General features: G+C 41.6%; 2 protein-coding genes across 8 annotated transcripts; both read left to right on the forward strand.

Annotated features, from left to right (window-relative positions):
• The first annotated feature begins 61 nt into the window (after positions 1-61).
• Positions 62-6825, forward strand: hmgxb4a (HMG box domain containing 4a). 7 transcript variants are annotated; one of them, XM_058653865.1, is made up of 13 exons: positions 62-148; positions 792-888; positions 1439-1577; positions 1714-1789; positions 1882-2466; positions 2552-2755; positions 4141-4319; positions 4618-4699; positions 4813-4877; positions 4983-5079; positions 5165-5328; positions 5407-5529; positions 6146-6825. In XM_058653865.1, the coding sequence occupies exons 2-13, from the start codon at positions 860-862 to the stop codon at positions 6188-6190; spliced, it is 1788 nt and encodes a 595-aa protein (XP_058509848.1). In that variant the 5' UTR covers positions 62-148; positions 792-859; the 3' UTR covers positions 6191-6825. The 7 variants fall into 7 exon arrangements, with proteins under 7 accessions (XP_058509848.1, XP_058509853.1, XP_058509852.1 ...); XM_058653870.1 differs by having other exon boundaries at positions 792-881; positions 1441-1577; XM_058653869.1 differs by having other exon boundaries at positions 94-151.
• Positions 6826-7499: 674 nt separating this feature from the next.
• Positions 7500-12077, forward strand: si:dkeyp-69e1.8 (uncharacterized protein LOC100001340 homolog). Its single transcript, XM_058653873.1, has 3 exons — positions 7500-8098; positions 8464-8597; positions 9007-12077. Exons 1-3 carry the CDS (start codon positions 8053-8055, stop codon positions 9862-9864), a joined length of 1038 nt encoding a protein of 345 aa, XP_058509856.1. The 5' UTR covers positions 7500-8052; the 3' UTR covers positions 9865-12077.
• The last annotated feature ends 203 nt before the right edge of the window (positions 12078-12280 follow it).

Raw genomic sequence — 12280 nt, forward strand, 5'->3', positions numbered from 1 at the left:
TACTATACTTGTACTTGCAGTAACAGGGATACTTTCCCTCGCACTGATTGGCTGCGAGGACTAAGCCCCTCCCCGGTACGGACACGTATTGTTTCGCCTTTAATAAAAGATGGCGACCGGACCCGCGTAAATTGGAGATTTCATTGAGGTAGTAGTATTGAATAAAATACCTTGTTTTCACCCCCGGGTGTTTGTCAACTGCACATGCTACCGTCTCAGAGACGACGCGGACTTTAGCCGGGTTAAATGCTTGTCTAGCACTTGTTTTTGTCCACTTGAGGCCACCGCGGCCTACTTGTGGGTGAAAGCCCCGGGCTTTCCTTAGCCGTTCACGCCGGCTACCTGTGGTGTCGCTCGGCGGAAGGCATTCAAGGTTTGGAAATGTCGGGAATGGCAAGCTAATGGGTGAAAGTGGCTGGAGAGGGGGTGTGTTTGTGTATATTTACAAAAGTAGGCGGGAATGTGTTTAGTTATCTTTCTGTACTTTTGGTGAAAGACCTCATCATTATTGTGTTATTACGCGAAATGAGTTTTTCTCCTGTTCTCCTGAGATGCTTGGAGCGCTCAGAGAAGTACGAGCCAGGGATAGTTGTAGCAGCTGCACATCCATTGAGGTATAGTTACCTATGAAGATGTCTGGTTAACCTTACGAGATGAGAAAATGCACCCGGATACGTTTTCCATGTTGCTGTTAATCTACTCCTATTCTTTGTGTCCAGAATAGATATCGTGATTACTACCATTCTAGTTTTCAAAACGTTGACCGGTATTTGATGTTTTTCTCTCTGCAGGTCTTTACTGAGCCTAATGGTGTCAGTGACATCCTGTGACAAGTAAACGTGTTGACAAAGGAGGGACCATGGCATTTGAGGAGATCAAGGGTAAAGAAGGAAAGGATATTTTGTATTTGTCAATGTGGTTTTCTTTCTGTACTAACGTTTGAATAAGTATTGATGAAACTAATGGTGATAGCAGAGATTATGATATCAAATTTGATATGACTCCAAGTATTGAGTCATTGATTTGATTGCGTGATGCACTGCACCTTCAGTTTTCTATTGTCAGTCAAATAGAAATAAACTTAAATGGTGACAGAAACATTTATTTGTGAATAAAATTTAAATGCTTTATTTTAAAAAGCAAAACTAATGCTTCTGCAGTCGAGCTGTGGCCTCTACCAAGTGAAAAATCAAAAAGCAATGTTAAGTGCCTGTGATTGATTATGTGCTGTCACTGCATGGACGTCACAATGCATCTGAGAAAGCATTTATTTTTAAACATCCATGATAAAAATTGCTGCTGATTCACTGACTTGAATCTTGTTTTGCTCAAGAAGGAAAAACGTGTTAAGGGATCTAACAAACCCATGCTTTTCAGTGCATGTGTTAGATAATCTAGTTTTTTAATGATGGATTATAATATGGATTGTGTACATTTCAGATGTGGGGATGGAGGGAGACAGGAGCCTTGTAGCTGGTCGTAGCCAGAGAGAGAAGAGGAGGTCGTACAAAGATCTGTTGAGAGAGGAAGAGGAGATCGCTGCTCAGGTCCGAAAGTCTTCCAAGAAACGACCAAAGGTTAGTTTTTACTTGTAGTAAGCGTCTAATCATTCTGTATTACATAAAATTGTATTATAGTACATCAAACATTGCAATATTTTAAACCTTGTGTGTGACTATGTCGTTGAAGAGTAATTTTGCTATTTCCCATTAGGATTCAGAGCTTTTCATGCTGGGAGGGGATTCTCATAAAAAGAAGAAGAAGCATGGTGATGACCACTATTACAGAGGTGAGATATTGCTGTGTAGTAGGAATCTTTTCATTCTCAAGAATTGACTATAACTGTATATATATGTATGTCCATTCTCTTCCCCGTGTCAGACCATGATGGTTCAGGACCACCTCCACACAAGAAAAAGCACAAGTCTGCAGACCGCTCCCCAACTATGTCTTCCCCTTCATCCTCCCACCCGACAGATACGGCGATGGGCCTCCTGCAGGCCATCACCTCTCCCCTGGCGACAGGTTCTGAACCCAGCCCTCATATGCACAAGAAACCCTCCTACCCTTCCTTCTCCTCACATTCTTCTAAAGACCGCAAACGTGAGAACAGCAGCGGCAGTGGAAGCAAAGGCAACCACTCCTTCTCTCACTCCCGCCCCGCGTCTTCGTCATCATCTTCCTCCAAGAAGCACTCTTCCTCCTCGTCAAAGTCGTCCCTCTTCCACGGAGGAGCTCCCAAAGAGGAGCCGTTGACATTGCGTGAGGCAGACGGGCTGAAGATGAAGCTCATCATGTCGCCAGAGAAAGAGGAAGGAGATTTCCCATTCACGCCTCACTCATCCAAAGGAGGTGTGAAGAAAGAGAAAGAGAGAGACAGAGTGCAGCTGTCAAAGTTGCCAAAGAAGAAGCTGCAGCAAAGTCAGGATCCACTGCCTGTGGTGGGGAAAGAAGTGGAAGTGGAAGGTAAGAGAAACCCAGATGATGCAGTTCTTGTCCAAACATGGTTAACATAGTGATACGATCAAAACACCTCTCTGTTTGCTCACAGGTCATTATGGAGGTGGCCTGGGAGATGATAGTGCGTCGTCTGGTGGCGAGTTGGAGGCAGGAGAGCTAGTTATTGATGATTCCTACACACACCTGTCAAAAAAGAAGAAGAAGAGCAAGAAAAGCAAGAAGAAAAAAGACAAGGAGAAAGACCGAGATAAGGATAAAAGTGGTAAAGACAAGAAGCACAGCAAAGGATCTGGAGGTGAGTTTTATTCTTTTGTTCTGTGATAAAATTACTGCCAATGAACGATTGATTACTTTATTTTACTAAATTTTAATTTGGGATGCACAATATTGGACTTTGTGCTAATATCCAATATATAGGGAGTGTTTAGGCTCATAACTGATACCGATATACATGTCTTTCCTTTTGTCCAACTGCAGAGGTAATTTAGTCTGTTCTGTAGTGAAATGAACACAATGTTTTTTAAACGTATGTCACAGCAGATGTGGATATAAAAAGGTTTTATTGTGCAAAATAAAAAAGGATAGCTGTGGGGGGTGCTAGCATAGAAGTCAAGGAGATAGCAGCTTTATCAGCCTACTATTTTAGTCATTAGTCATATTGGCATATCTTGGTGATTATTAATGAAAAATAATATATTAATTGTTGCATCCCCACTATCAATACCTTCCGTTTCTGTCATTTAGGGCTGAAATAATTACTTGATTAATCGAATAGTAATCAATCACTAAATTAATTGTCAACTACCGAGGTAATCAATTTTTTTTTTTTTTTTTTCAATAAATGTGAATCGTTTTCCTACAAGATATAATAAAGAAATCATTAATACTGAATCATTTTGGTTTGTGGACAAAACAAGACAATTGAGAGCATCTTACATAAGTGTTGGTTGCAGCCCTATTTCCATTTGGCTACAATGGGGAGACCTGGTCATACACAGCAGGATCAGCAAACCCAGGCCTTAGTTTGAGCTGTGGCCATGAAAATGATGCTGAGACATGACTTTCAGTGACAGACAAAGCAACTCTGTTTACATGACTGACAAAAGGAATCTCCCCGCTCCAGCTTATGCAGATCAGATTCTCTGTGGATCAGGTTTAACTTGTAGTTCAGAGGTCAGGCAGTTCAAGAGGCTTCAGAATGCCCAGTATTTTAAAATTCTGCTGCAGTCTGGCCCTGTGACACAGTCTGTGTGCGACTGCCAACACACATTTAGCCATTTCTGTAGTCCCCGTTTGTAATGTTTGATAAAATCTCTGTCATAAAAGGTAAAAGGTAAAAAGAACTATTTCTGTGTTTACTTTACTAACCACTCTTTACTGATTAAGCTCTGTTGTATTTTGGAAATAGTTGATGAATACTCTCATTGTTATTTTTGCTATTTTTCGGCATGATAACTGTAACATGAAATGTTTTATACTGCCACTTCCCTCACACAAAGCCTTAGGAATGGAAGGTTTTTACCTTAGATTTAAGGTAAATCCAGTAATGTGTGTGTAGCAGCACCTGCTATCTGTGTGTTTTTTTTCTTACTAAATCCCGGGAGACTGATCATACTGATCCATTATGTCAGTGTTTCATATCGAGTTTAAATGTCTGTATTTGTGTATGATTTATTTCAGATTCATCAAAGAGCCACAGCCACTCCCATCCTACTGTCACTCACAGTGCTGTTGGTCCCATGTATGCCATGGGCACACCCATCCCTCCACAGCACCACCAAGCTAGTGAGGGTACAACAGAGAAAAAGAAGAAAAAAGAAGATAAAGATAAGGAAAAGCATGAAAAGGATAAAGATAAGGTAAGACAGGAGGTAAAACTTCTTATAGTAATTCAGTTGCCGTTACTAACAACTATGAAAAGCCCTTGCTGATGAACACCAGACACCCTTGCCCTGGATTTGCTGTTGTGCTTTGTTTCTTTCCCACTTAAAACATTCAGCATGTCTAAAAATCTTAATTTTATTTTATTTTTATTCTTCCTTTACTGTGTTTTTAACGCCCTTGAACTTATATTTTTCTTACTTTATTTTGAGAGATGCTGTATAATAATTAATAAGATATTATATCAATAATTTATTTTCTTGTTTCCGCATTTAGCCCAAGAAGAAAGTCACAACAGCATATCAGGTCTTTTGTAAGGAGTACAGGGTCAACATAAATGCAGAACAGCCTGGACTAGGTAGGTCCATGAATTGCTCTCATGTAATTACAGATTATAGTCATAAGTAGATTGTCCTTTGAAATGAAGAAACACTAAAACAAACCATCTAAAATTGTTTGTCTGATCTACAGTCTTTGGTGAGCTAAGCAAAAAATTGGCAGAGGTGTGGAAAGCGATGCCCGAGAAGGACAAACTCGTAAGTTTGACCTCCTTCATTGTCAATCTGGTAAACGCCAGATAGATGAGCGTGTACTGTATATGTTTGCAGTGCAGTTAATGTTCCGTGTATTTCTCTGTGCAGGTTTGGAGGCAGAAAGCTCAGTATCTGCAGCACAAACAGAACAAAGCTGAGGCCACGACTATCAAACACAAGACTTCCAGTGATAGCAAAAGCAAAGGTATTTGTAACCCAGTGTTATTGACATCATGTTTTTGTCCCTTTTCCTATTTCTTTTGTCGTTAAACCGTGTCGTGTCAATGAAGTTGTAGGAGCAGGAACGGCAATGGTGTCGCCAAACAAAGCCGCTGGCACGATCTCCCTGTCGCCCGCACGGATCCCAGATGTTGATCCCATCGATGCAGCCGCTCACCTGCAGCTACTTGGAGAGTCTTTGTCCCTGATTGGACATCGACTACAGGAAACAGAGGTAGCATTTTCACTTCAAGCCTGATGTACAGATATGTCGTAACTATGCAGTGGATTAACTTGTGTGTGTTTGTGTTAGGGGATGGTTGCTGTGTCTGGGAGCCTGTCTGTACTTCTGGACTCCATCTTGTGTGCACTGGGGCCCCTGACGTGTCTCACGGCACAGATACCGCAGTTAAATGGATGTCCTCGAACCGTCCTGGTAAAAACATTGACATTTGTAATTACATTAATATAAATAATTTGTCTGTTTTCAGCTTTGTAACCTCTACACTTTGGCTTAATCCCATTTCTCATTTTTATCCCTGGATTTGAGTTCCAAGGAGTCATGTTTAAAATCTACTACAATGTTACAATACAATTCTACAATGTGAAATGGCATCATGTGACATGTTTTTCCTGTAGATTTACATATGGCTGGACTATATATAGTCGGTATATCGTCGTCCTTCCTCATGCAATACGGTAATCGATATGCCAGGGCAAACAGCCATATTTTAATTAAGAAATTCAGGTGTTTTAAAGTAAACAGTCGCTGCAAGCGGCTAATAGTGGACCAGTTAATGCTGTGTCCAATAGACGGTTTTGTTTAGCATATCTATAAAACGTGCTAAACAATGTTAGCTTCATGATTGTAAAGTTAGTTTCTAATGAATTGGGTTAATCTGTGAAAAAATCTCTGTTAAAGTGATGTCTTTTGAAGGACTAGTTAGTAGCAGAGGCAAGGGGTGAAATGGGATTGAGCCTTTAAGGTTTAGATTTGGTAGTAATTACTGTATGTACATCACTTATCTAACAAAGTTCTCTTTTTATACCAGTCAAATACGTTGGATAACATCGCCTACATCATGCCTGGACTGTGAGTGAAAGGAAGCTGATCAGTGTGGGGGGGGATTTGTGAGCAGACGCGACTGGAATGGCTCCCCTGGACTTTATATTTTAAGCCACTGCCTGGCTCCGGAAAACTTTCTAGTGTCAACCTGTTTTTAAAGTGTATTTTAAAAAAAAAAAAACAACCTCATTCTCTTAATTTTCTAATTGTCATATTTTTTAAAGGAAACATTTTACCAGACATGCTAATCTTTGTCGGCATGTCGACTTAGTTTTACTGTTACTGTACAGTGGATTGTTGTATGGATGGTCGTGTGATTTGTTCAGCTGTTAAATGACTGTTGTCCTGTACGTCTGCATATTGGATTTTATACTGAAAAATACAGACACACATTTAAGTTGATCCATTGTGCTCATTATGAACATAATATATTTAACACCTGATATTGTTTTTCGTGTATTATGTAAAAAAAAAAAAGTGCTGTCATGAATCGATTGTTTTTATAGATTTGATATTTTACCATGCACACAGCATTTAAGAGTCCGTCTGTACTGTAGAATTTCAAAAGTGCTAGAAAAACACCTACAGGTGCTACCTTGTCATCGAGAGCTGTTCAAACGGTTCACTGTTACAGTGGCGACATTAAAATACCATCTGTTCAGCCTTGATGTAGCTTCTGCTCTTTTAATTAGCTGCAATGATGACTGATGGTCCACTTTGATTCTACTGTTGTCCAGAGGATGAAGCCGGATGACTTAAAAGGTTTAGTGTGTAAGAATTAGTAACATCTTAGGGTGAGACAGCAGATCATAACAAACGCCTCCCTCTCTCAACTACAGTGACCGTTTCTTGTTTGTATTTTAAGCTTTTGCTTTAAAACTTGCTGGTTTGTCTCTTCTGGTTTCTTTCGAGAAATGGCAGCACAAGATGGCAACATCTGTAAAGCAAGGCCACATCCTTTTCATTTGGTTATTGTGATGTATTGTAGTGGTTAGGACTCTTGCCTTTGCATGGAGTTTGCATGTTCATCCTGTGTGTGTGTGTGTGTGTGTGTGGGTTTTCTCTGGGTTCTCCAGTTTCCTCCCACAGTGCAAACACATGCAGATTTGGGGATTAGGTCAATTGGACACTCTTGATTGACCGCATGTGTGAGTGTGAGAGTGGATGCTTGTTTGTCTCTATGTGGCCCTGTGATGGACTGGCGAACTGTTCCGGGTGGCATAGCAACCCCCCCGCAACCCTCATGTGGAGGATTAAGCGGTAGACGATGGATGGATGGATATATTGAACAACATGGTCAACCTGTCAATAACTTACCACAGTATATATCCTGAAATGGTTAAATTAGAAGTGTAAATGTCTAGATAAGGTTCTCCAACTGTCATATCTGTGAAAATACCACTGGGCTGAAGTGATAAGAGAGAGGGTTGAGAAGACTTGCTTTGCCTGGAGCTTTATGTGTGTGTCTGTGGGTGTGTTAATGTAAGATGACTTTTTCTGGTATGAACAGTTGTTTCAGGATTAGTAGTCTTCATAGAGACTAAAGCCTGGTCTTAGTGAAGCAGAACTCTTTCTGTTTCTGAAGCCCTGGTTAATGTCAGTGATAAGTGAATTGTGCTTATTGTTTATGATTAAGATTAGGGATAATATCTTTAATAAGATGTCTGAAGAGAAGTCAATGCCAAGTGACCTTTGTTGACTTGATTTTGCTTTTGGTTTGGTGTTTACGTAGAATAGTTGAAGAGACGAGTGTGTGTGTGTGTGTGTGCGCGTGCAGACCTCAGTCGACAGTTGTGTATATAAAAGGGCAGGGCTGAGTCAGGCTGCACGAACCAGGAAGTGCGCTCATCTCTGACTCCACAGCAAACTCGACAGTGAACAGGAGCAGCAAACATGTCGTCAGCAGCAGCAGCAGCAGCAGCAGCAGCTCCTCAGTCAGGTAACTGACATTTCTTATGTTGCTTTTGAAAACGCCGTGTCTGACCCACAGCGAGGGTGAAGTGAGAGGGTGCGGTTTCCCGCTGCGTGCTTCCTCTCTCTGTGTGTGTGTGTGGAGGGGACAGCCGCAAAGGGCGCTGTCACGTCACAGAAGCTCTGTTCACACAGGCTGACATGAACACCACTAGACATTACGTTTATTCGTATTTCATGTCATGTTGTTATAAGACTGTTTTATGTGCTCTCTCTAACTTATACTCAGCGTTACATGTAAACAAAAAGCAGCTAACACGTTGTTATTCTGTGTACCACCACCACCTCCTCCTCCTCCTCCTCCTGTGGTTCTCTCTCTCGTCCTGCTCACAGAGCTGAGGCTGGTGGTGCTGGGTCGAGCCGGAGCAGGAAAGAGCTCAGCTGCCAGCACCATCCTGCGCCTGCAAGACCCAGAGCAGGGCACAGAGGCAGCTGTGAAACACAGAGGAGAGGCTGCAGGCAGACAGGTGGGACTTACACACACATTCATTGACATAATGCATTCCCTAGCCCCTTACACTAACCTAAACAACTAAGTGCCCAACCCTGACCTTAACCTAACTCTAAACCTAACCCTAAAACAAGGTCTTAACCTTGAAAAAAGGGGTGTCAGAATGTGAGGACCAGCCAAAATGTCCTCACTTCCTTAGGTATATTTATTTTTATATTTTTTTGGTCCTCATAAAGATACCCATTCAAGAACACACACACACAGAAACAAGACATTTTTAAGCTTGAAAATGTGTTAAAAGTGTTGAGTTGAAAAAACAACCCTAAAATGAATGAAAGATAGCACATTTACACATTAGTTTGCATCTCATTCTTGTGCACACTCTATACATTATTTCCCATGTAACTGCTGCCACCTCTCTGCAGGTTGTCATAGTCTCTGGTCCGGCCTGGTTCGGCTCTGCCTGTGACCCAGAGGAAAGAAGAAAACACATCTCCTCCATTATCGCCTTATCCAGCCCGGGACCACATGCCTTCCTGCTCTGTGTCCCTGTGAACCAGCCGACCGATGGAGAGGACAAGGCTCTGGATGTCCTGACAGCGCTGTTTGGCCCAGCTGCCGTCGCCAGAAACACCATCGTGCTCTTCACCCACACGGAGGAGCTGGAGGAGGATGAGAATCTGGACGAATACCTCGTCACGTGGCGCAAAGACCTCCAGGAGCTGGTGGAACGATGTGGCGGCCGCTACCACACCCTGGAGACTGGAGGTAGAGAACCAGAGGAGGGGAAAGCCGTGGAGGAGCTGCTGCAGAAGGTTGAGCAGGTAGTTGAGGACAGTGAGACACAACACTTGATCTGCCCTCTGTACCAAGAGGCTGAGGAAAGAGTGAGAGAGAGGCAGGTGGAGGTGGTGAGACAGAGGAGAGCCGATAAGGAGGTGTCTCCCACAGACACCGAGCAAGAGGAAAATATCACAGAAGAGGAAATGTTAGCAGCCCGGGAGGAAGCAGAGAGGAGCGTAGGTGATCTGAATGTGGATGTAGAGGATATTTTCCCTCCCACTAGTGTCTCACCTTCCTCCACAGCCCCCTCTTTTCTCTGGGGTCTGTGGGTGAAGCTGACAGGCTGGTTGAGGGCGCTGCCTAAGATGGTGAGAAGGGAGGCCCTGTTTGGAGCCCTGGTTGGCCTGTTTGTGGGGGGGCCAATCGGTGGCATGGTGGGGGCCACCGTGGGGTCAGTGGCTACTGAGGTGAGCAGGAGAAAAACACAGAAAACTAAATAAGACATGATTTAACTTTCCTTAAAGTCATTTCACTGTCAAACACAGACTCGCCACTCGTCAAAGACGGTATTTATTTACGCTCAAACCACTGAACACCTTCTCTTATTTTCTATTTAAAAAGTTATTCAAGCAAAACTATACATTTGCTTTTGCCACTGAGGTGTGGATGGACAGGGAGAACTTGTTTTGCACGTCTTAATTTATATTTGAGTGCGGTGACTCATTACTCACATACACAGTTCACGTCTGCTCACCTTAGCACAGGTAAAACTGTCAGCCTCACACCTGCTGCTCATTACCTGTAGCATTTGCATATAACCACGTCCTTGGCTAATACTCCACCAAGTGGTCAAACAAAAAACTGCACATACGTGCACATATTCATTTTAAATGAAAGATTAAAACCGTAAAACTAAATTTCTATTATAGCGCTAACATAACCACTCTCTTTGCTTTATCAACTAGAGCAATAGCTTTTTTACACACATTGTCAGAGACCGTTTCAGTTTCCCAGAACTCTAAACACTAAAACAAAATGTAACTATTGTGTCAAAACTCTACAAATGTTCCACTCCGTGTGTTCTCTTCTCAAAACAGATTCCTTCGACTAAAGCAACAACAAACACACAGCTATGACATGCTAATGTCTCACAGAGCGTCACATAAACAGCAGTGTGATCACCATCAGTATTCATGTGGCTTCTTATGTCCATGTTATATTACAGTATATTCAAATGCAGACAAATGTGTAGTGTTTTTTTGTCCCAAAGTAGTATTTACAGGTCCACATGTACACGCTACACAAATGTGACCTATTTGACATAGTATGGAGCAAAACTCAGTGAAGAAAATCAGTGCACAAGAAAATAACTTTGCACAGGTGCATCATGGGTGAATCTAACTGGTTATCAAGGTGTTGCTTATTTTAAGGTCAGTGTTTCCATTTCCATGCTTGTGAGTTTTGTAACGGCTTGTTTCTTGAATGAGACTAATGTGTGGGTTGCCAGGTTTGAATAATCCCTTCGACTTTAATTTAATCTGTTTTTCCACTTTGCGTAGTAAGTTATATTGACCGCTCAACTCGCATAAGGTCTAGCTCTCTGTCCTGAGCCCCTCCCACCAGATGGACAGACGTGTATGGTTTATTCACACCAGATGACCCGTGGCAGTCTCTCCATCTCTGAGTTGCTCCGCCCATGTTGACACGTGTTTTACTGCGTTTATTTTCTGACTCACTTGTAGATTCTTTTTCAGGTTGCTTTGCAGCCAGTCCTGGATTGGTCTCTTTTCCTTGTATGTGCCACAAAGGCTGGAAACAAAACCTTGAGGAGGACTAGTTCTCTCTCTCAGATTACTTGATTTATAGGCTGAACGATTGATTAATTGCATCTATATTATTATTTTTTTTACTCCATCTTTAAGTGTAAGGTGCTGGAAAAAAAAAAAGGAAACATAATAATGTGTTTGTGGAAGTTAAGGCTCTGGGGTTTGTGACTATGACTAATGCCTATAATTACCTTCAAATTACACACAATCATTTTGTCCATTGTCAGCACAGAACAATTATTTATGGTAACTATTAATAATAATATATACTATATGCACTTATAGTATTTACTGTAAATAATCCAATCCGAATGTATTTCTATAGCACATTTAAAAACAACCGAGTTGATATAAGTGTTAACATAAAATATAAAACTCTAAGGACTACTCCATTACAAACTCAGTTGGACTGCATTATCAAAAGAAATGTAGTGGGACCAGACGTTTTTTTGCCGCAGGTGATGACAAATTTAAAATGTTCATCAAAAAGTGCATTAAAATAAAAATAAAATAACGAAGTAATACAATTAGTAATTTCTGGTGGAAACACAGGCTGGGCCACTAAGAAGCTGGTTATGGTTGGTTATCATTTGAATAGACTGGCTGTAAACTGTTGTTCCTACCTGGCAACTAAGTAGTCCTCATGATTCATTAATTAGCATTTAATCAATACATAATCCGTTTTGATTGTTGATTGGTGACAACACATATTTAGGGAGTAAGTATTGGTGATAGTTAACAACACTAACAGTTGAACAATCAAAGCCATGGAACATCCACAAGGTGGAGACATTGACCTCGCTATTGGAGAAGTAGAAATGTTTGAGGTGAACTAAGAGATGCATGTTTCCTGCTTACCGAGCAAATAAACGCTGCTGTTAAGAACATCTCACGGTCGTGTTGCTTTCCTCACTGATTTGAATAAGTCTGATAAAAGGTTTATGGGATATATCGCGGACGCATATCAGTGGCAAACCTGAAGCGTGAGGTCATGCGCACTTTTTCTGTGAGCTGACATCATGAAGTGGAGCTGGAGACTGAAGTGAGAGGCTATAGATAACTGTGGTGAGAGGCAGGGAGCTCAGGATTC

This window comes from Solea solea, chromosome 16 (assembly GCF_958295425.1).
Source record: "Solea solea chromosome 16, fSolSol10.1, whole genome shotgun sequence".
Taxonomy (NCBI): Eukaryota; Metazoa; Chordata; class Actinopteri; order Pleuronectiformes; family Soleidae; genus Solea; species Solea solea.

Bases quoted from the DNA above. Each gene is read 5' to 3' on its own strand.
- hmgxb4a (XM_058653865.1), top strand. From the start codon at position 860: ATGGCATTTGAGGAGATCAAGGGTAAAGA. The intron at 5,080-5,164 runs GTATTTGTAACC...GTGTCAATGAAG, and splicing joins CAGTGATAGCAAAAGCAAAG to TTGTAGGAGCAGGAACGGCA. The intron at 5,329-5,406 runs GTAGCATTTTCA...TGTTTGTGTTAG, and splicing joins ATCGACTACAGGAAACAGAG to GGGATGGTTGCTGTGTCTGG.
- si:dkeyp-69e1.8 (XM_058653873.1), top strand. From the start codon at position 8,053: ATGTCGTCAGCAGCAGCAGCAGCAGCAGCAGCAGCTCCTCAGTCAG. The intron at 8,099-8,463 runs GTAACTGACATT...TCCTGCTCACAG, and splicing joins AGCAGCAGCTCCTCAGTCAG to AGCTGAGGCTGGTGGTGCTG. The intron at 8,598-9,006 runs GTGGGACTTACA...ACCTCTCTGCAG, and splicing joins GAGAGGCTGCAGGCAGACAG to GTTGTCATAGTCTCTGGTCC.